The 19,408-nt window shown below is 48.7% G+C and overlaps 1 protein-coding gene across 1 annotated transcript in view; it reads left to right on the forward strand.

Moving 5' to 3' along the window:
* The first annotated feature begins 2,399 nt into the window (after positions 1 to 2,399).
* The window catches only part of LOC140653562 (store-operated calcium entry regulator STIMATE-like), a 36,053-nt gene continuing 19,044 nt past the window's right edge, over positions 2,400 to 19,408 (forward strand). The window contains 4 exon segments of the mRNA XM_072865816.1: positions 2,400 to 2,522; positions 15,131 to 15,179; positions 16,146 to 16,241; positions 18,277 to 18,398. Of these exon segments, the coding sequence (XP_072721917.1) occupies positions 2,414 to 2,522; positions 15,131 to 15,179; positions 16,146 to 16,241; positions 18,277 to 18,398 (376 nt within the window). The 5' untranslated portion in view covers positions 2,400 to 2,413.

Consider the following 19,408-nt stretch of genomic DNA (forward strand, 5'->3'; position numbering starts at 1 on the left):
TACCCTCCCCAGCCTGGTACCCAAAATCCTACTGGGACTCCCCCCAACCCAGCACCCCAAACCCTGCCAGGACCCTCTCCAGCCTGGTACCCCAAACTCTGCTGATCCTCCACACCCCAGCCTGGCACCCCAAACCCTGCCAGCACTCCTGCAACCCAACATCCCAAGCCCCACTGGGACCTCCCCAGTCTGGCACCCTAATCCCTGTCAGAACCCCTAGCCCAGCACCCCAAGCCTTGCTGGGACTCCCCAACCCGGCACCTCAAACACCTCTGGGACTCACTCAGCCCAGCATCCCAAACCCCACTGGGACCCCCACCCACCCTCTCCAGCCCCACACCCCAAACCCCACCGGGACACCCCCAACCCAGCACCCTAAACCTCACCAGGATGTCCCCCAGCCTGGCACCCCAAACACCACTGAGACCCCCTGACACCCCAAACCCTGCTAGGCCTCCCCTGCCCAGCATCCCAAACATTGCCAGGACCTCTCCAGCCTGAGCACCCCAAACCCTGCCAGGACCTCCCCATCCTGGCACCCCAAACACCTCTTGGAACTCCCCTAGCCCAACATCTCAAACCCTGACAGGACCCCTACCCACCTAGCCCAGCACCCCTATCCCCACTGGGAGTCCCCCAACCCAGCACCTCAAACCTCACCATGACTTCCCCAACCCAGCACCCCAGTTCCTATTGGGACCCGCTATCTCCATCTCCATACCTCTCCCCATCTCCATCCCAATCCCCATCTCCATCCCCCTCTCCCTCTCCAACCCCATCGCCATCCCCATCCCCATCTCCATGTCCAACCCCAACCCCATCCCATCCCCATCGCCATGTCCAACCCCAACCCCATCCCCATCCCCATCTCCCTCTCCCTCTCCATCCCCATCCCCATCTCCCTCTCCATCCCCATCTCCCTCTCCATCCCCATCTCCCTCTCCATCCCCATCTCCCTCTCCATCCCCATCCCCATGTCCAACCCCAACCCCATCCCATCCCCATCGCCATCCCCCTCTCCATCCCCATCCCCATCCCCACCCCCATCGCCATGTCCACCCCCATCCCCATCTCCCTCTCCATCCCCATCCCCACCCCCATCGCCATGTCCACCCCCATCCCCATCCCCATCTCCCTCTCCATCGCCATCCCCATTGCCATCCCCACCCCCATCCCCATTGCCATGTCCAACCCAAACCCCATCCCCATCTCCCTCTCCCTCTCCATCCCCATCCCCATCTCCATCCCTACCCCCATCCCCACCCTCATCCCCACCGCCATCCCCAACCCCATCCCCATCTCCATGTCCACCCCCATCCCCATCTCCCTCTCCATCCCCATCCCCACCCCCATCGCCATGTCCACCCCCAGCCCCATCCCCATCTCCCTCTCCATCCCCATCCCCATCCCCACCCCCATCGCCATGTCCACCCCTCATCCCCATCCCCATCTCCCTCTCCATCCCCATCCCCACCCCCATCGCCATGTCCACCCCCAGCCCCATCCCCATCCCCATCTCCCTCTCCATCCCCATCCCCATCTCCCTCTCCATCCCCATCTCCCTCTCCATCCCCATCTCCATCGCCATGTCCACCCCCATCCCCATCCCCATCTCCCTCTCCATCCCCATCCCCATCCCCATCCCCACCCCCATCGCCATGTCCACCCCCAGCCCCATCCCCATCTCCCTCTCCATCCCCATCCCCATCTCCCTCTCCATCCCCATCTCCATCGCCATGTCCACCCCAATCCCCATCCCCATCTCCCTCTCCATCCCCATCCTCACCCCCATCGCCATGTCCACCCCCAGCCCCATCCCCATCTCCCTCTCCATCCCCATCCCCATCCCCACCCCCATCGCCATGTCCACCCCCATCCCCATCCCCATCTCCCTCTCCATCCCCATCCCCACCCCCATCGCCATGTCCACCCCCAGCCCCATCCCCATCCCCATCTCCCTCTCCATCCCCATCCCCATCTCCCTCTCCATCCCCATCCCCATCGCCATGTCCACCCCCATCCCCATCCCCATCTCCCTCTCCATCCCCATCCTCACCCCCATCGCCATGTCCACCCCCAGCCCCATCCCCATCTCCCTCTCCATCCCCATCCCCATCCCCACCCCCATCACCATGTCCACCCCCATCCCCATCCCCATCCCCATCCCCATCTCCCTCTCCATCCCCATCCCCATCCCCACCCCCATCGCCATGTCCACCCCCAGCCCCATCCCCATCTCCCTCCATCGCCATCCCCACCGCCATCCCAGCCAGGCCCACCCCCGCCCCGCCCGCCCCCGCTCCCGCCCCCGGGTGTGGCCGCCGCCGGCGGGGGGCGGTGGCGGCTCGGGGCCGCCTTTGTGGGCGGCGGGGCCGCTCCGCTCCGGACCGCTCCGCTCCGCTCCGCGCCCGCCATGGCCGCCCCCCGCCCGGCGCACGGCTGCGGCAGCGGCGCGCTGCTGGGCCGCTTCGGCGTGTTGCTGCAGGCGCTGCTGGCCCTCTGCGCCTTCAGCACCCTCATGCGTGAGTCCCGGGGGACGCTCGGGGGGGCTGGCATCCCCCTGCCCGCGGGGGTGGCCGGCGGGGACCGTCTTTACCTTCGCCGGGCTCTGGCCAACGCTGCTCGCGGGTTTGGGTCCCCCTTTATTTACGAGCACCAAGTTTTGCGTTGTCTACCTGTAGGATTTAAGGCGGTGGGGAGCGCGGTAGTTTGTGGCTGCGGCAGCTGTAGTGAGCTGGCAGTTAAGGCGGCAGATGCTTGTTCTTGAAACTCTTGTTCTGAGCCTTAATCTGCTGGTAATGAAGCACCACGAACTTGCAGCTATAATCTGTAAAGATTGACTCTGCTTGCGTGAGCGATTACTCAGTCACTTAGAAAATTTTAATGAAGGGTGAAAACTAATGGCGTAACCCGATGGTTTGCAAGGAAGAAGCAGCTATAACACAAATAGGGTGGGTGGCAGATATATTGCTGCTTGATTAGAGTAATAGTGCCCTTAATTGATTTGTGATGCTGTTTTGTTTAACTTGGCTTAAACCCTGAAGTTTTAGGGCTCGAGAGGCTGGAGAAAGGAGGTTACTGAGAGAATGTGTTTTGCTGATTACCGTGAAGGGGTGGTAGTGAGAGAAAGCAGCTGAGTAGCAAGAAAAGGTGGGGGACACTAATACTGGAAGACCCGAGAAAATTTACTGTTGCTTTGTGCTGCAGCTGCATTTTACTGGGAGCAACATGCGCATTGCTTCTCTTTTGGGTTAAGTGGTTTAACACAAGCTGTATAACATGCCAGAACTCGATCTGTTTTCCTTGTTTAAAAGCCTGTGGTGACGGTGAACTAAAACTTCAAGTTTTCTGGCGAAGTAGCTGCAGATTTTTGAGGCTCCCTTGCCCCTCTCCGCCTTCTGGAAACCACTTTCAAAGGCTCCAGCGCTGCGGTTAATGCCAAGCTGCCAGGGAAAACTGCAACAAGTTGTTCCTGTGATAACGGATACCTTTTTCTAGCTGGAGTAGCCCAGTTGCAACACTTCACTTCTTCTTGTGTTTCACCAAATATTGACAGTAACAACAGATTAATTTTGTGTGTCTGTTCCCCTCAGCGATGTGCACGTTCGGGTTAATAGTCCCATAAACTCTATGGGGTGTCCCATAAAATCAAGGACATCAGTTAATCTTATCAAAATACTCCTGTGGATGAAGGCTACGTAACCCCTGCTAGCAAATCATCAGTGTTGGGCCCACTGTTGTCCTCCCCCTGGTGCAAGGGCTAATATTTCCTTGACCATTAACAACCTCTTGATTAATGAGGAGAAACTGAAAGCTGATCCTATGCGGTTTTGTTGTGAATCTGCTCAGTGACTAAAGCGGTGGAGGAAACTGCTGGCAGGGACCCCAAAAGCAGATGTGTTTACAGCCCTGGGATCTCAACCGCAGCACCTCCTCTGGCTGCAGCTGGGCTGGTGGTCCCTAATTCACCCCAGCTGTTTCTTATCTGTGCCCCATTCACACATTTCCAGCTGGAGGCTTTCTCAGAACTGCCGTTGGGGCTGTTTGTGTGCAGACTTCTAACCCAGGATGCTTGTAGTGGGCTTACCAACGACTTCATGGTAAGGTAAACTTGCTTTGAAGCAGCTTTTGGGGTATTCATGTGGCCAGTTCAGTTGGCAGCCTTCTGGGGAGGAAGAGGTACCAGCAGCTGGAAGGTATGGCAACCTCTTGAGCTGGTGGTGATGTGTGTGCGGAGTCAAAAAGGTTCCTGAGAACCTTGATTTGCATCTTCATCCAGCTGAGCATCAGGTTGGGCGGTCCCAGCTGGATGGGACCTCATCTAGATCTTGGGACACTGCTGTCGCTGGAGTCATTGTCAGCCCTTCTCTGATACTTCTTCCTTCAGTACTGTGCCATTCCTGGGTGTGTATTTCTGTCGTTTGTATGTCTGTGACTTCTGCTTTAATGGGATGTTGCAGGCCAGCTTGCTTGGTCTTACAGGTGAATGAGTGGACTGTCTGAATTCCTGTGTGAACCCAAGCCAATGCCTTTTGCATTCCTTCTACTTTAAAGTACCAGCTCAGCTTAGCTACAGGAGAACCTGAATTGGAACAGATAAGATTCCCAAATTGTGCAGATACTGTTCAGAGCACTTGAAAACATCTAGAAGAACTCGGACTAACAATAATGTGGTGTTCTGCAAAGTTTTGCAGGTGTGCGTGCATGGGATGTGCTCGCAGAGTGTACATCCAGAATGTGGGTCCCAAGTATGGCCCATTGCAGGAAGGGTAAGTTTGTGTGTTGTTATCAGAAGAGTTTGTGTCCTTGAATTTCTGTCTCATGGGGCCGTGGAACGATTGTCTGCTGCCAACCTGGTAGGAGAACACAATGGAGCGAGACAGTTTTCCATGATTGTCTGAATTGATGCTCTCTATCCGGTGCATGTCTGGGTTGTAGGAAACACAGCTTGTATGCAACCTTGGAAGAGAATATAGTGGCAAAATGGAGCTGTCACCTATGGTTTCAAACTTTACTACAACAGCCCGCTAGTTTTCTTGAGGCCATTTTAGCCTGTTGCAAAGGCTACAAAAAAGGTCAGTTTAGACCAAAAGTTCTTGGGCAGCAGAGGGAATACTTGTTTCCCTGTAATGGGATGAGTGGGATGGCTGCTCCCCATTGCTGTGGGGTACATGAAATGGGTCCTTCATGTGGTGAAAACAGGACCCAGAAGTAAATGATACCCAGCCTTGGTAGGGAGTCAGGAAAGCTGTTTAGTGTGGTTTTATTAGTCTGGCCAACTACTATGAGCAATAGTGATGACAGAATTCCTTTGAGCCTACAAATACTCTCTTGCTTTTCCAGCAAGAAGGTCTTTAAAGTCGTAGTCAAGCCTAATTGCAGTGTGGCCCAGAGCTTGCTCTGGGTGCAACTCTACCCCATTTGGTAATGAAATGAGTGGTTTGTTGTCCTTCCCACCTGCCTGCAGTGGCTTTGGAGGCACTTTGGCTGTAAGGACACTTGCTACAAGAACTAAGATATACTTGAAAGAAGAGGCAGTAAAGCCTAGCAGCTGCGTGCATGTGGCAAGCCAGTTTCCTCTGCAAGAACTTGCCCTTAGGGAGGCCATGACATGGAGGAGTGTGGATAATTGTACAATCCCATCTGAAGTAGTTTTTAATGCTTTGCCTTGATCATCACTTAGCTGAGTGGAGAAAGCATGTTGCAGTTATGTCAGCTGCAGATACTGGGTGTGATTTGGGGTTGCTGCTATTTAAGTTTAAAACTTTTTTTTTTTTGAGGAAGGGGTTGTAGACTAGCAAAACTTGTCCAGGTTTGCAACCTGGACAGCAAAACCCTTTAAAATGGGGGGAGATCTTGTGTAGAAATTCTAGCCATAGCCACCCTTGTGGATTAACTGGAGCGCACAAGAAACAGATTTTGGGAGTTAAAGGATCTCTTTCTCCATTGTGACTGGAAAAAGCTTTCCTCGGCGCTCGTGTACTTGTGTTCTACCCCACCACAAACAGCGTGGAGGACATCTAAGAACATTTATTTCTCTTCCAGCTTCTGCTGTTCCTGAAACTGTCTTGGCAGCCCTCTGAGCTCCTGAATGAGGTTTAGTAGTAGCACTTGTGCTGCAGGTGTCAAAATAGACTTAGCTCTTGGAGAGAGTGCATGCTGCCAGGCAGGGAGAGCTGAACTCGACTGAGCTCCATAGCCTTCTTCACACATTGAAACCTGGTTTTCAGCTTGACTTTTGAAAATACCTTGATCCTGCCTAATGTGACAGCAGTGTCCCTTTATCTCCTCTTGCATATCACTGCTGGATTGCATTCTTCCAGCACATATTGCCTTGAGCTTAGCCGAAGAAGGCAGAGCTGTTTGCGGTAGGGACCCTGGTGCTGACCCCCAGGCAGGGCTTGGTGGTGGAGATGTGCTGTTAGCAAGCAGGGTGATGTTTTATACTCTGGCCCAAGTAGCTTGTCCTGAGGCAGGGCTGCAGAACAGGAGTTTGCCCGATTGACTGTAAAAGAAGCGGTGTCTCTTGACTGGTGGAAAATCCATGGTAAAGAACAGAAGTATCACCCCGCTGCTGGTATTTTCCTGGTCCCTGTGGACTTACCAGCTGACCTTCCAGTGCATTTTTCTCCAGGATGGTGGGCAATTGGTTAGTGAAAATGGGAAACAGCATCCTAGTGTATGGAAGTGTCTGAACTTTGAGAGGGATTGGTGAAAGCCACGGTACGCATCTCCATTAGATAAATCGAACTTAAGCAACCTTTTGTGACTTTTTAGTAGGCCCTGTAGTGATAGGACAAGGGGTAATGGTTTTAAACTAAAAGAAAGGAGATTTAGACTACATCTAAGGAAGAAATTTTTTACAATGAGGGTGGTGAGGCACTGGCACAGGTTGCCCAGAGAGGTGGTAGATGCCCCATCACTGGAAACGTTCAAGGTCAGGTTGGCCGGGGCTCTGAGCAACCTGATCTAGTTGAAGATGGCCCCGCTCATTGCCAAGTTCAGGCTTGTTGCTATACATAGTTTGAATTGCTGCACTGTTTTGGTACTTCAAAATTATCCTGAGTGCTTTCTGTGTCATGTTTTGACTTTTACACTGAAAATACTTCATCAGAGTGGGTGGAAAGAAAAGAAATAAATGGTAGAGCACTTGATCTGTCCAAACTTCCATTCTGGTTTGAAATAAATTTGCCCAGGACACAAGAGCACTATAGGCTTACTGTGCCCAAGACAGGCTCCACTGACTTTGCTTCCTCTAACACAAATGTGTAACTGTGTTTGATTTTGATTATTCACACACGTCTATTTAAATGGCAGCTTCACCACTGCAGGTGCTTTTCCCTCTAGGGAAAAACAAAACCACAAAGGTTAACTGTGTCTCTGGAGGTGTGAAGCACAGGGCTTTGCGGACTGCAGTAGCAATTTACATGTAGGTTTGTGGGTTAAGCAAAAAGCTACATATGGCAGGACTCTCAAGATGTTTTTTTTCTGCTCCAGTACATCTGAAAAGTGGCTGAGCTTGAAAACGCACGTTGTGCTTTGTAAGCTGGAAGGTCTGTGCAGCACTTGATGTGCTTCATCAAGCTGAACGCAGCTTTCTACAAAGCTTCTGAATTTCGGCTGTTGACTACGTTGACCTCTTCTTGGAAGTCGCCTTTTGAACAGCTAAAGCGAGCAGTGAAAGCTGCATGCTGAATGAAGATTGTGAGATTCCTAGTTTCTGAAGGAACAAATGGGTTGAGTGAGCTGAGAAATGAGCTGGCAAACTAGAACTGCATGGAAAGTTATCTGTAACCTGAGGGCTGAGAAGCACCTTACACCTTGCTGAATTGGTTCTGCAACAGATAGTAGACAGTTGATATTATAGGTGACTTTTAACTCTGTAAAAGAAACTTCACAGGGAAGCTAGTCTTCTGTAATTAAGGGATGGAGCAAGTTTTTTGGGGAGGAGTCTGTTAAACTTCCAGCTGTCTTTTTTTTTTTAACAGCATTTGTGAGAGCTGTATGGCAGACAGACTTGAATGATAACTACCAGCCCAGTTGCATCACTTCATTCTTCAGGTGTTGTTCTCTTGATGATCTTGAATCTTATGGCCTTAAGATACAGCGTTCCCTATTTAAAACCCATTTTTCAAGGCACTGACCTGAAATGTAGTGATGCTTTATGTGGAGAGATTGACTACTGCCTCCCTTAGGACAGAGTTAAACACACTCTGTGTTTGAGCTAGAGCCCAGTCCAGGTCTTCTATAAGATTATAAGAATAATGTGCTCTATTCTCAATGTGCAAAGCATGACTAATGCTTGTTGTCTGAAAGCTATGGTTTATGACCACCTGGCACTTGGCTGTAGTGACAGCTGTAAAAATCCACATAGAAACAAGATCTACAGGGTAGAGGTTAAAACTGAGAACCATACCAAAGTACTGTGAGGCCTTCATTTGGGCAGTTAGGGTCCCCAGATGGGTGAATGCTCCAGCTGAGGCTCTTGGCATGTGTCTGCAGGGTGGATGATGGGGAGGTGGTGCTGCTCTGTGGGTTCCAGAGCTTCCCCTGCACTGGACCTGCAGGTGACTCTGGCTTTGTATGGGGAATAGGAATAGATGGGCTAAACAACATCAGGAACTTCACAACAAAAGGAAGAGGAGCAGCTGTTAGGTGAGAACTCAGGGAGGAAAGATGTCCAAGTCTTCTTTTTTTTTTTTTGGGTTAGGAAAAAGCAGAACTATTTCTTGTGGTCCACCTGCATCAGGCTGGGAGCTCCAGTGTGCAGCATCGTGCAGGACTTTGCATAGGGCCATTGCTCCACCAGCAGCTTCCTGAGTGCCTGCTGTCCGTGCACGTTCCTCTTGCAGGTCAGAGCACTCGAACCTAGAATAAACTCTTCTTCCCTGAAAGATGCTGTAGAATGGCCCAGCAATAGTTGGATATCTTCAGTATGAGCTAGCTCAATCTATGTACTTCCCTGCTGCCTCGTGTCTTGCAGACCCAGAGATAACCTAGAAAATATCCTCCATTCCTATTCCTTCCTTGAAGTATCCCCTCTGCCAGTTTTGCTACAGGTGCTTACATTCCTGAAGCATTGGTACAAGGGTATTTGGGAGGGAATGGCTAAATACATCTCGTGCAGACTCGAGGACGTAAGTCAGTAGCAATCTGTCTCCTCAAACCATTGATAGGACTTCTGCTGCTCCCTGAGCTGATGGATTGTAAGCGTTTTGAGCCTTTCCAGCTCGGGCACGCGCTTGCCTTGCAAGCAGCGTGTTGGCTGCTCTCTGCAAACAGTGGCTGCTGCTTCCTCCCATTGTGTCTCGGGTTGAGCTCTCTGAGTAGCTGCGTGCTCAGGCTAAGAATAGTGCAGACCCCAGGGTTTTGGCCTCTGTATCCTGCATGTTGGCTTCTTTCCTGCCCGGGGCTTGGAAAAAGCCTGGGAAAGGGTGTGTCCTTCAAAATAGGTTGAAATGTGTTATTGGAGACTATGCTGCCTATAAATAACACAGGGGCTGGGTGGGGGGAGAGCCTCTGTTTCCTCCCTGGTACAGTAGCTCTGAGTCCTCTTCTGCAAAGGCCAGAAATAAAGTCCCGACCCCCTTGCTAGTGTGACGTTGCCTCAAAGATGGGCTTTACAGTAGGCAATTTAGCTAGCTCCTCTCTTAAAAGCAGGTGACAGCATAACCAGTTCTGGGCATTGCAGCCTTTATTTTTGGTGGACCATTTACAATTTAAGTGTATTAATGCTGCAGCGCTTTCTCTGAGTGCTTTTAATATCAGGTTCATTTTCAGTATTCATTCTCTGGGGCCTGTCGCTGAGCTCAGTGGGGTCAGGCTTGTGTCTCCAGTAAATCAAGTCCTAAAAGCTTTGTCTGTTGAGTTGACATCTTCCTTCCAAACCTCAACTTTTGAATTCTTTGGCTGATTGCAGTAAGATTTATCAAGGAGATGGTCTGACTCTCAGCCAAGCATACCTAAGCTTCTCCTAGGGAAACAGGTTTCCCCCTTTAATTTTGTAGAAACCTGACTTAATACCCTGTTTTGCTAATCAGCAGGTAGTTGCTACTGCAGCTAATTCTGCCTAAATTAGGGGTTTTATTTCCAAGAGGGGTAAAAGGCACCTGTGCTGATGCACACATCTGCAGCGGAGCTGTGCGAATGCAGCGTGGGGTCAATGGGGGATGCAGGGAGGATGCAGCAGTGCTCCCCCATGAATGGAGTGAGGAAGGGCATGAGGGAATTGGGTGGTTGCTGCTGTCCTTGTCTTAATTGAGCAGGGAATTTGTTTAAAAAAATAGACTGTGGAACAGCATTGCTACAGACTCGGGTAACTTCAGGGAACTATATGTGTCTAGGGCAGGCAAAGCTGTCGCATTTCTACTGCACAAAGTGAGATCAGGAGTCCTTAGTGTGTGTGTATAGCATGCTTGCAAAGACTTAAAAGCAGTGACTAGCATGTGGGTCCATGAGGAGCAAACGTATGCCAGAAAGCCGGGGGTCCTGTGCTTTCCTGGCCTGTGGTGTGGTCCAGACTGCTGCCCTAACCGGGCTTGCAGGTATCTGGCCGTTTGGGAAGATCACTTGGCTATGGAGATGTGCAGTAACATTGCTTCCTTGCGAAAGCCAACTTGCCCTACAAATGGGCAAAGCTGAGAAGGGAAGCAGAGTTAAAATAATCAGTTCTATGGCTGGTAGTGCTGTTGGGAAGACAAATTCCTGTTGTCTGCTGGTGTAGACCCAGTACATGCTAGTCTCATTTTTAATTTAGTTGGATGGGGGTTCTCTCCCGTCTTGTGCAGCTCTGTGTGCACTAAACTCAATTTTTAATTGGTTATAGGTGCTAGAACTTAAATATCACATTTTTCTTGTTTGCTTGATGCACGCATAAGCACGCACAACTTTTCTTAAAATAAATCTTAAGGGTGGACTGATCTGTCTGAGCCATGGTAGCAAACCCATGCCTACAGCTAGTGGAAAACCGAGTTGACCCCAGTGAGTGGAGACACATTTTGAGAAGAGCAAAGCAGACTTCAGCCTTTCTCCAACCGCAGCCAGCTGAGCCTGTGGCTGTGCATGCCATGGCTTGGCTCGGCTCTTTGCAGGGCTTGGAAGAGGAGAGGGACACTCTGCAGTTGCTGCTCGGCTTGTTGCTCCAGAGCTCTCCTGTGCTCCCAAAACACAAAAGAAGCCGTGCTGCTTCAAAGAGGACTTCGTCAGTTCCTTGAGTTTTCAAAGACCTGGTGCTACTTTTATGTGGCTTTAGCATCACCCCTAACCTCTGGGTCACAGCTACCAAACAACTCTGCTGCCTATTTAAGCTCTGGTAATCTTGGCTGGATTTCTGGTTTAATTTGGAGACAGCCTGCTGCAGCTCTGCACAGTAAATGCCCTATTAAGCAGTTAATTATTTCTCTATAATACTAGCTTTTATCTTTAATACAACAGTTTTACTGTCTCTGATAATTACACAGTCTCAGATAACTCTCTTAAATCTAATGAGGCATGACAAGCTGTGTTCAACAAGGCACCACACCATTAACTTCTTACCTCTTACTTGTCATCTTATCACACTGAATTACTGTATTTCTAGCCTGAGTGGCTGTGGATACATAACATGTCACTTCTCATTAAGACGATAATGAAAATCATCCCTGGTGCTCTCGTGGTCAGGCTAGTGGTCAGCTGGCTGGCCTGGTGGCCTCCGGATCCCTCCACCAGCTTCTCTGCAGCATCATGCTCTTTGCCCCATGAGCTGAGCAAGCTTATTAGGTTCGGTTTAAATACTTCTGGCCACTCAAACAGCTTGGTTGGTCCATGGGTCTCTTGCTTGTGGGTGGGTGAAATGCAAAAGGCCCTTTGAAGGGCATGAGTGATGACAGACCTTGTTTGTGCTGATGGAATTCATTCCTGCAGGGATATCTCGTAGTGGGATTCAGCTGGAAAAGGGAAACCGGGCATTTTTTATGGACAGGGATAGGACACAAACTGCTGCAGCAACGCCTGGTGTAACTTGACATGACTGCTGCTTTGTTACTCTTTATGGTGATAGTGGATCAGGTCATTGGAGTGCTGGTTTTCTGTGGATTTGAGTGGCACTTAAAACCCTGCATGTGCCTGACTGAAGTCTTGAGGTTAGGGGGATCATCTCTTCATATATAGCCCTGTCACCTTGCCAGTAAAAGTAGTACAAAGTTGTACCTCTGAAGTGTCAAGGTTCCTGGCAGGGAGGTTCCTGCATCCTTCCAGGCTGGACCAGGAAGGCATTTCCCAGGGGAATGAGCCCAGGCTGTCCCTTGGGGCAGATGGTAGGGCTCCAGCTGGCAGGCTTGAGTGCTCAAGTACAGCTGGACCAAACAGATCAGCTAATTACCGTCTAGATGCAGAATGGCAAAGAGCCCTTTATTTGGAAATCAGCTGTATCCAGCTAATGTTTTGGTGCTTCTTCCCAGCTTTTACTGAGCCTGCCACTGCCTCTGCTTTTGGAGGTGGGTTTGCCTTCTGGTATGTGGAGTCGTGCTGTCAAAGCTGCGTGTTTCCCCACCGAGCAGGGGAGGAAAAAGCCTTGTTTCAGGTTATAACCTGAGTCATTCAGATTCCTTGTGGGTATTTTATGGGATGCCCATGGGACCAGTTACTGTGGTGTGCCTGGATTAGATCAGTTCCTGGCTCTAAAAGGACAATTTTTACTTGGACAGAAGCTGCTAGCTTCTCTGCAGTTTCATTAACTGAAAGACTAACCAGCGGGTGGAGTGTAAATCTGGAAAGAGAGCTGGATACCAAGTTGTGTTTAAAACTGTGCTGGCCTTATCAGCAGTGTTAGTGATCTAAAATGGACCAGAGGTGTTGCTTGTGCCCTGTTCCTCTCTCAGGAAACTCGCATCTATAAAAGTCCATCTCCTTACCCCACTGGAGAGCAGGCAGAAGCATGTGGCTCTGTCCTTGCTTTCATCTGTGGCACTCTGGGTCCCTGTCTTCATATCCCCAAGTTGCCCTGGGAAGCGTCCTCATGGGCCAAGAACTGTCAGCAGTGGAAAAAGTCCCTTTCTCGGTTGTAAATTTGAAGGCTGATTACATGTAGCTGGGGGGGGGGGGGGGGGCCATGAAGAAAGGATTGCTGTGACAAGTGGGATGGTGTGTGTCTGTTCTGGCTTTTGGTTACTTTTTAAAGGAGCAGAGTAGGCTACAGGGCTCCCAAGGGTGAAGATTTAGTGATGATAAAATAGATTAACTGATGGTCTATTTGGGCTTCTGCAGCCTGCGTACTCTTCAGTACTCACTGCAGTGATCTGCCTGGTATCGGGCACACCTGGGATGTATAGAAGGATTTGGTGATTAGTACTTATGATAGGTACTCTTGGGGTGGTTTCTCAAACAGGGTTGTACATTGCACATTGATTCATACTCGTGTGTCCTGCTGCTTTCAGGCTCCTGGTTTCACTAGATGGCACCACCAAGCAGCCGCTCTGCTCGCATCCCGGGCCGGACTGTCACGAGTTAGAGAGGATGCACTGAATTATTATTTTTTTCCATTTCCCTCAAAAAAATAAAAATGTTGCAGCTCATTATTTTTAACTTTGAATCCTGTTCAAGCTGGCAGCATGTTTGGGAATTGATCGTGGCAGATTTAACCCACTCTCCGTCTTGGGCTCGTTGGTGCTGGTGAGGAGAGTGGTTCCAGCAGCCAAGGTGAGGTTGGGGGTCTGCACCCTCTGTGTCTGCCTGAGGTTTGGAGGCAGCAGCTGTAATGATGATGTCTCTAGCTCTAGGTGTAGCTGTTAGCAACCTTACCACAAAGCAAGACAGTGCTACTGAATGCCCTTTACTTTGTTTTTTTTCCCTTCTAATTAATAAATCTAACGTAGTGGAAAAGCCTCTTCCAGGTCTGCTTGTTCCACAGCATTGGTACCTGTAGGTTTAAAGGGAGAAGAGTTGGTTTGGTAGCTGGTACTTTCTAAAATGGGCTCCTAGTTGGAGTGACAGCAAAACAGTTAAAAATGATTTCTGCGTGGGATGTGGTACTTGGTACTTTTCCATTAGCAGCTCCTATTTGCGTATGTAAAAGCTGTTTGAACCCAAGGAGAGCATCAAATCTCTGACAAACTAACTGGGACCCTTTGAGATGCTTCTGCAATGCTCAGACCCTGCTCTGAGCAAAACTAGGTAAAAATCCAACTTGCTGTTATCTCTAGGTAGTAACTAGAGAAAGCTCAGAGCAGCAACTGTGATGGACAGCACCAGAGGACTCCTTGGAGGAGGAGAGACATGAAGGGCTGCAAGGAGCAAACTCGTCTATGGCCAGAGGGACTTCATTTAAAGAATCATAGAATGCTTTGGATTGGAAGGGACCTTTAAAGGTCATCTAGTCCAAGCCCCCTGCAATGAGCAGGAACATCTTCAATTACATCAGGTTGCTCAGAGCCCCGGCCAACCTGACCTTGAATGTGTTCAAGGAAGGAAGAGTTGCTTCAAATATCTCTTTCAAGGCATATGGTTGGTGGTACTGAAGCCACGTGCCTCAGACTACTGCTCTGCAGTGGTAGCCAGTGGGCATGCAAAATATTGTGTAATGAAATAATATTTTAATACTAGCTGGCACAAGCTTGGAGCCATGCCAGCTCGCAGGGTTTTGGCAGTTGACGCTGGTACCTTTATGCTGGAGATATGTGCAAGGTCCTGGTTCCTCGAAGGTCCTCTGGTCCTGTTAGCTGCAAGGAGGAGATGGCTTTATTGCACTTCTGTGACTCAAAAGCTTAACAGACTCTTGGGCCATATCGTTTCACTGTTGCTACCGTAATTTCAAGTTGCCTCAAAGAATTATTAGGGCTGGTAAGTAGTGATGAACCCTCCCTAGCTTCCCTCAGCTCACTTCCCATGGCATGAAAATGCTGCTGCTGAAGGATGCCAGAAGCACACACCTACCTCCCAAACACCTCCTCTGTTCATCCTTCTGACCTGCGGATGCATGCATTGTCTCTGGTTAGTTTGGAGCCAGGACCTTCAGCTTTGCTCAGCTTTAGACTGGCAAATGCTGAGGGCCCTCCAGATTTTTTGGACTGCTTTTGCATTGAAGATTGGCACAGACTGCACACGTATATCGGTTCAGCTCTGCTGGTTAACGTAACCTCTCTAATTTTCTTTGCAGTAAAACGATTTAAGGAACCAAAGGAAGAGAGGCGTCCCTGGAGGATATGGTGAGATTTTTAATTTGGAGCTTGAAAAGACCATGTATATGTAATATTATTTTTCTCTTATACGAACAGTCTTCTAGGTCCTCTGAATATCCTGCATGGTATTTAGTCATTAAATGAAATGCTCTGCTGCTGCTTCCCAAGGAAACCTCCATAAAGTAGCTGGTGCTCCCTAAAAGTAAAATTCCCTGCCTAGCTCCTCCAGAAAAGCTTGGTTTTATTGTAGGTGACTGAACCGAGAGGTTAAGGTCCCCTCCAGTCTGCTGGCATACCTGCACATGGGCTGTCTCCCAGACAGGGTCAAGTTTTGTTCTTAAGTTCAATTAATCACTTTGTCTCCCAACCCAGCTCAGGCATAGACCAGGCAACACGTTTAGCTGCATGTTGATGTAAGGTAGCTGGGTATTGCTGTCAGCGTCGGACACCTCTACAAAGCATCTCTGTATTGTAGGATTTACTGGCTGCCAAGAGGTGGGTGTGTGGGCGGGCTCAGTGTATAGCCAGGCTGGCTTGGCAGCATGGAGCTACCAGCCAATGTTAGTGATGAAAAGCCTCTTAGTCTTCTCAGTTTGGTTCTTCCTCTAAAATAATTTGGGAATTCAATCCAATTCCCTGTGGACCGGTGCAAAAATCGTAAGCAGCTGAACACCTTCCTTGCACCTACTGCTGGCTGGAGAAACTGAGGCTGGGCTGGGCACTGGAGTGAACTGCCCTTCACTGCAGGCTAAAACTCTGCAGCAAGCGTCGGGTGCAGATCTGCAAGACTGAGCTGCTACGTGCTGAAGTGCTATCTTTTTTTTCTCAAGTATTTGGAGTCAGCCAAACTGTCCTTTTTCACCACGCACAACTTCTTGGGCATCAGGAATGTATCTTGCAGGAAAGCAGATCCATGCAGAGCCTTTGCTTGGGTGACTGCTGGGCTGCTGGTGCTGCAGGGCACAGATCTTTATGCCTTTTTTTTTTCTCCAGGTTTTATGATACCTCCAAGCAAGCAATAGGTGCCCTCTTCATCCACTTTGCCAATGTTTTTTTGTCGGATCTCACTGAAGAGGACCCTTGCTCTCTGTAAGTACACAAGGTGCTTGCATTCATGTCCTACATCCGTAAAAGGAGGAAGCAAGCCTGTTGGAAAATGTCATATACAGTGGAAACTGATCCCTTTAAAGTACTAGGTGGGGATAGACCATGCTGAGCTTATTTTCAGGGTCTGGGTTGTTGATTAAAAGCACCTTGAAATATACTGGCAAAAAGCTGCAGTAAATAACGCAGTGGTGCCCCATGCAATTGCAACTGTTAAATGTGCCATTTGTTTGCACACCAGACTTTGCAATTTGGCCGGTCTTGGAGCAGTATTGAGAATGCTTTCCTAACTGTGTGGGTGAAGGCCTTTGTCCAATGTAAGGATGGTTTTTTTGGATATTCAGTTGCACCTACCACATGTATTCCCGTAGTCCTGTTTAGGAGCTTTCTAAGCCAGATTTCAGACTTAACATAGAAGTGCTACCTTTACTTCAGACCAGCCACTTTGCAGCTACAAATTTAGTTTCAGAATTAACTTTATCCTTTTTTGAGAAACTCCTCTAGGCTTCAAAATGCAGCTGAAAACCTTCCGGCCCAACTCCTTTTTATATATTAAAGTACTGCACCTTGATATGTTTCTTTACAGACACAAGTTTGGCTGGGACTAAATATAATCTCTAATATGATTCATTGTTGTTTTTTAAACAGACACTGTTTTTTTAAAAAAAAGAAAAAAACAAAAAAAACCCCAAACAACCCAAAAACCAAACAGACAAAAAACCCCACAACAAACCAACCAACCAAAGAAGTTTTGTGCTTATGCTGTGCCTTTCAGGTGTTTTTCCTTAATGTGCGTTTTACGTTTCCCTGTGCTGCCTGACTTGTCATCCTGAACCAGGCAGCTTAAAACTCTGAAGCCCTGTCTCTGGGCTTTGAGGCTCATATGCTACATGTCCTGCCCAGCATGAACCACCAGAGCCTCATGCTTGTATCGGAATACTCCGACTTCAGCAGCTGGAAAATGTAATAAGCTAGTCTGAGCCTTCGGATGTAGAAAAACTTAATGTCATGTTTTCAGAATGGATATCAAAAGCAGATTGTTATTTTCAGCGTCTTTATTCAGAGGCAGTATCAAGTTCTGGAAAAGGAAATGTTAATTCCTGTAGCTCTGTGCTTTGTATTTTTTTTCACGCTGTAGAAATCTGGCCTGATGTGGCAGAAAATATTCCAATAATGGAAAACTGGCCAGAAAACATTAGTCTGAGTGATATTTTTGTCTCTGGAGTTCATTAAAATACCAAGCCCTGGATTAGAGCTTGGACCCTGCAATAGCCAGAAGGTCCCTGCAGGTCTCCTGCCTCTGGCACTCTGTCCAGCGAGGCTTAACTATCCAAAGCTGCAGAGCAAACCCATCAGGCCCAAATCTCCTGGTGGGAATGAGTTCAGCTCCTGGATCGGCAGTGGGGACCCTGAACCGGAGGCTTCTGGGGACCCCAGGATGCTTCCTGTTGAGTCAGGACTTGTTGCCTCTCCCAAGACTTTCTGCCTCTCAGTCTGCATCTCTGCTCATAGAAGCCTCTTGCAGCTGCTCAGTAAAATGGACTTTTTGCCTCTTCTGCTGCACAGTTTGCAGAGCAGCTGTGGCGTCCAAGAAGCTTCCATTTTCTTGTATGAAATTCCAAACATGTTTAGTTCTGTTTCCCTGAAACTTGGGATTTCATCCTAATAAGAAAAAAAGATGCTGCAAATGGAAAGCCTCCTTTTTTGAGGTAACTTTTAAGCAAGGCTAGCCCAGGAAGTATTTAACGTTGTATGACTAAATGAGCAATGCTAGAGAGTTCGTGGAGCCTGCTCCCTTCTCTGCTGAACAGGCTTTTAAACTAAGAAATTGCTGGTAAGGCTCTAGGTAAATCCAATGAAAGAGAAAGGAAGTGAGCCTGGACTATTAAGTGAGGATTTTTGAAGTCTTGGGGGTTTTCTATGGATTCCCATAATGAAATAAAAGCTTTTGAATACTACTTAAGAACACAACTGAAACCTTAAGAACACAACTGAAACCTGAATTTTCCTCTGCTCTTAGCTACCTTATTAATTTCATCCTTGATGCCACACTGGGGATGCTGCTGATCTGGCTTGGTGTGAAAGTTGTCTCCTGGATCGTGCAGCATAAGAAGTACACGTACCTGGTCTTCGGAGAATATGGTAGGTGTCAACCGCTCTGCACAAAGGTGGCTTGTTTGCTGTCAGCTATGAATGGGGAGAAGAAAAGGGCAGAAACTACAGTTTGGGGATAAAACATGTGAGCAGCCTGCTTCTGTTATCCCTTCTCCAAGGAGCTCACAGAGTGTGGTAGTGGTCAGCGTGTTAATGCTGGGACATCACTAGGTCGCGAGTAGCTGCCTGCTGCCTTGCCAAGCTCTCTTGGGCGTAGCAGGTTGGTGATGAACGGTTGAACGTTTGCTTGGGTGGATTCATACCCCAGGACATGTGTATGATAAACTAAGGTGTTTGGGTGTAGTGGTGGTGATTTTTGTGGGTCTTTTCTGGGTTTTTTTTCCTAGCCTCTTGGTTCAAAACATGGAGTTGTTCTTGCATTTGTCTTGAGCTGTAGTGGGCATCAGCAGGACACAGCCTGGCCCAAAAACTGAGTTCTCAAATGACTTGAGGGATATTTTTTTGCCAGCTGATTTAAAAAAAAAAAAAAAAAATTAAGTATGCCCAAGTCTGGCCTCTCTCTGTTGATTCCTGCCTTGAGATGGAGAAAAAGTTTCAGAAAAGCTTTTCTCAGACAGCCCCACTAGAGGGTAGCACTTCTCTTCAGAAAGAGCAGAGCCAGCTTCCCTGAGAACAGTGCTTCTCCGTGGCTGCAGGACAGGGAAAAATTACCCTTTTGCCTATTTTCCGTTATATCTGATATAAAGATGAATTCAGTCTTACTTTCGAAAATATATCCTGTTCATACCAATCACTTTCCCATCTTTAAGACCTCAGACTGAAGGTCTTCAGAACGTGAAGACTTCGGACTTAATGCATTAAGTCTGAAAGTAGTCTCATTCCTTTGTATTTTTAGTAGCTGGCCTAATAACTGAGCTGGTGGAACTTCGACCAAACTGGGATTAGTGCAGAGATCCCACTGACTTGTGAGCTCTTACTCAGGATCATGTTCAGCATGTGTAAATGGGGCATGGCACAGGATGAAGGGGATGGTTGGG

The sequence above is a fragment of the Ciconia boyciana genome, chromosome 1 (genome assembly GCF_034638445.1).
Source record: "Ciconia boyciana chromosome 1, ASM3463844v1, whole genome shotgun sequence".
Taxonomy (NCBI): domain Eukaryota; kingdom Metazoa; phylum Chordata; class Aves; order Ciconiiformes; family Ciconiidae; genus Ciconia; species Ciconia boyciana.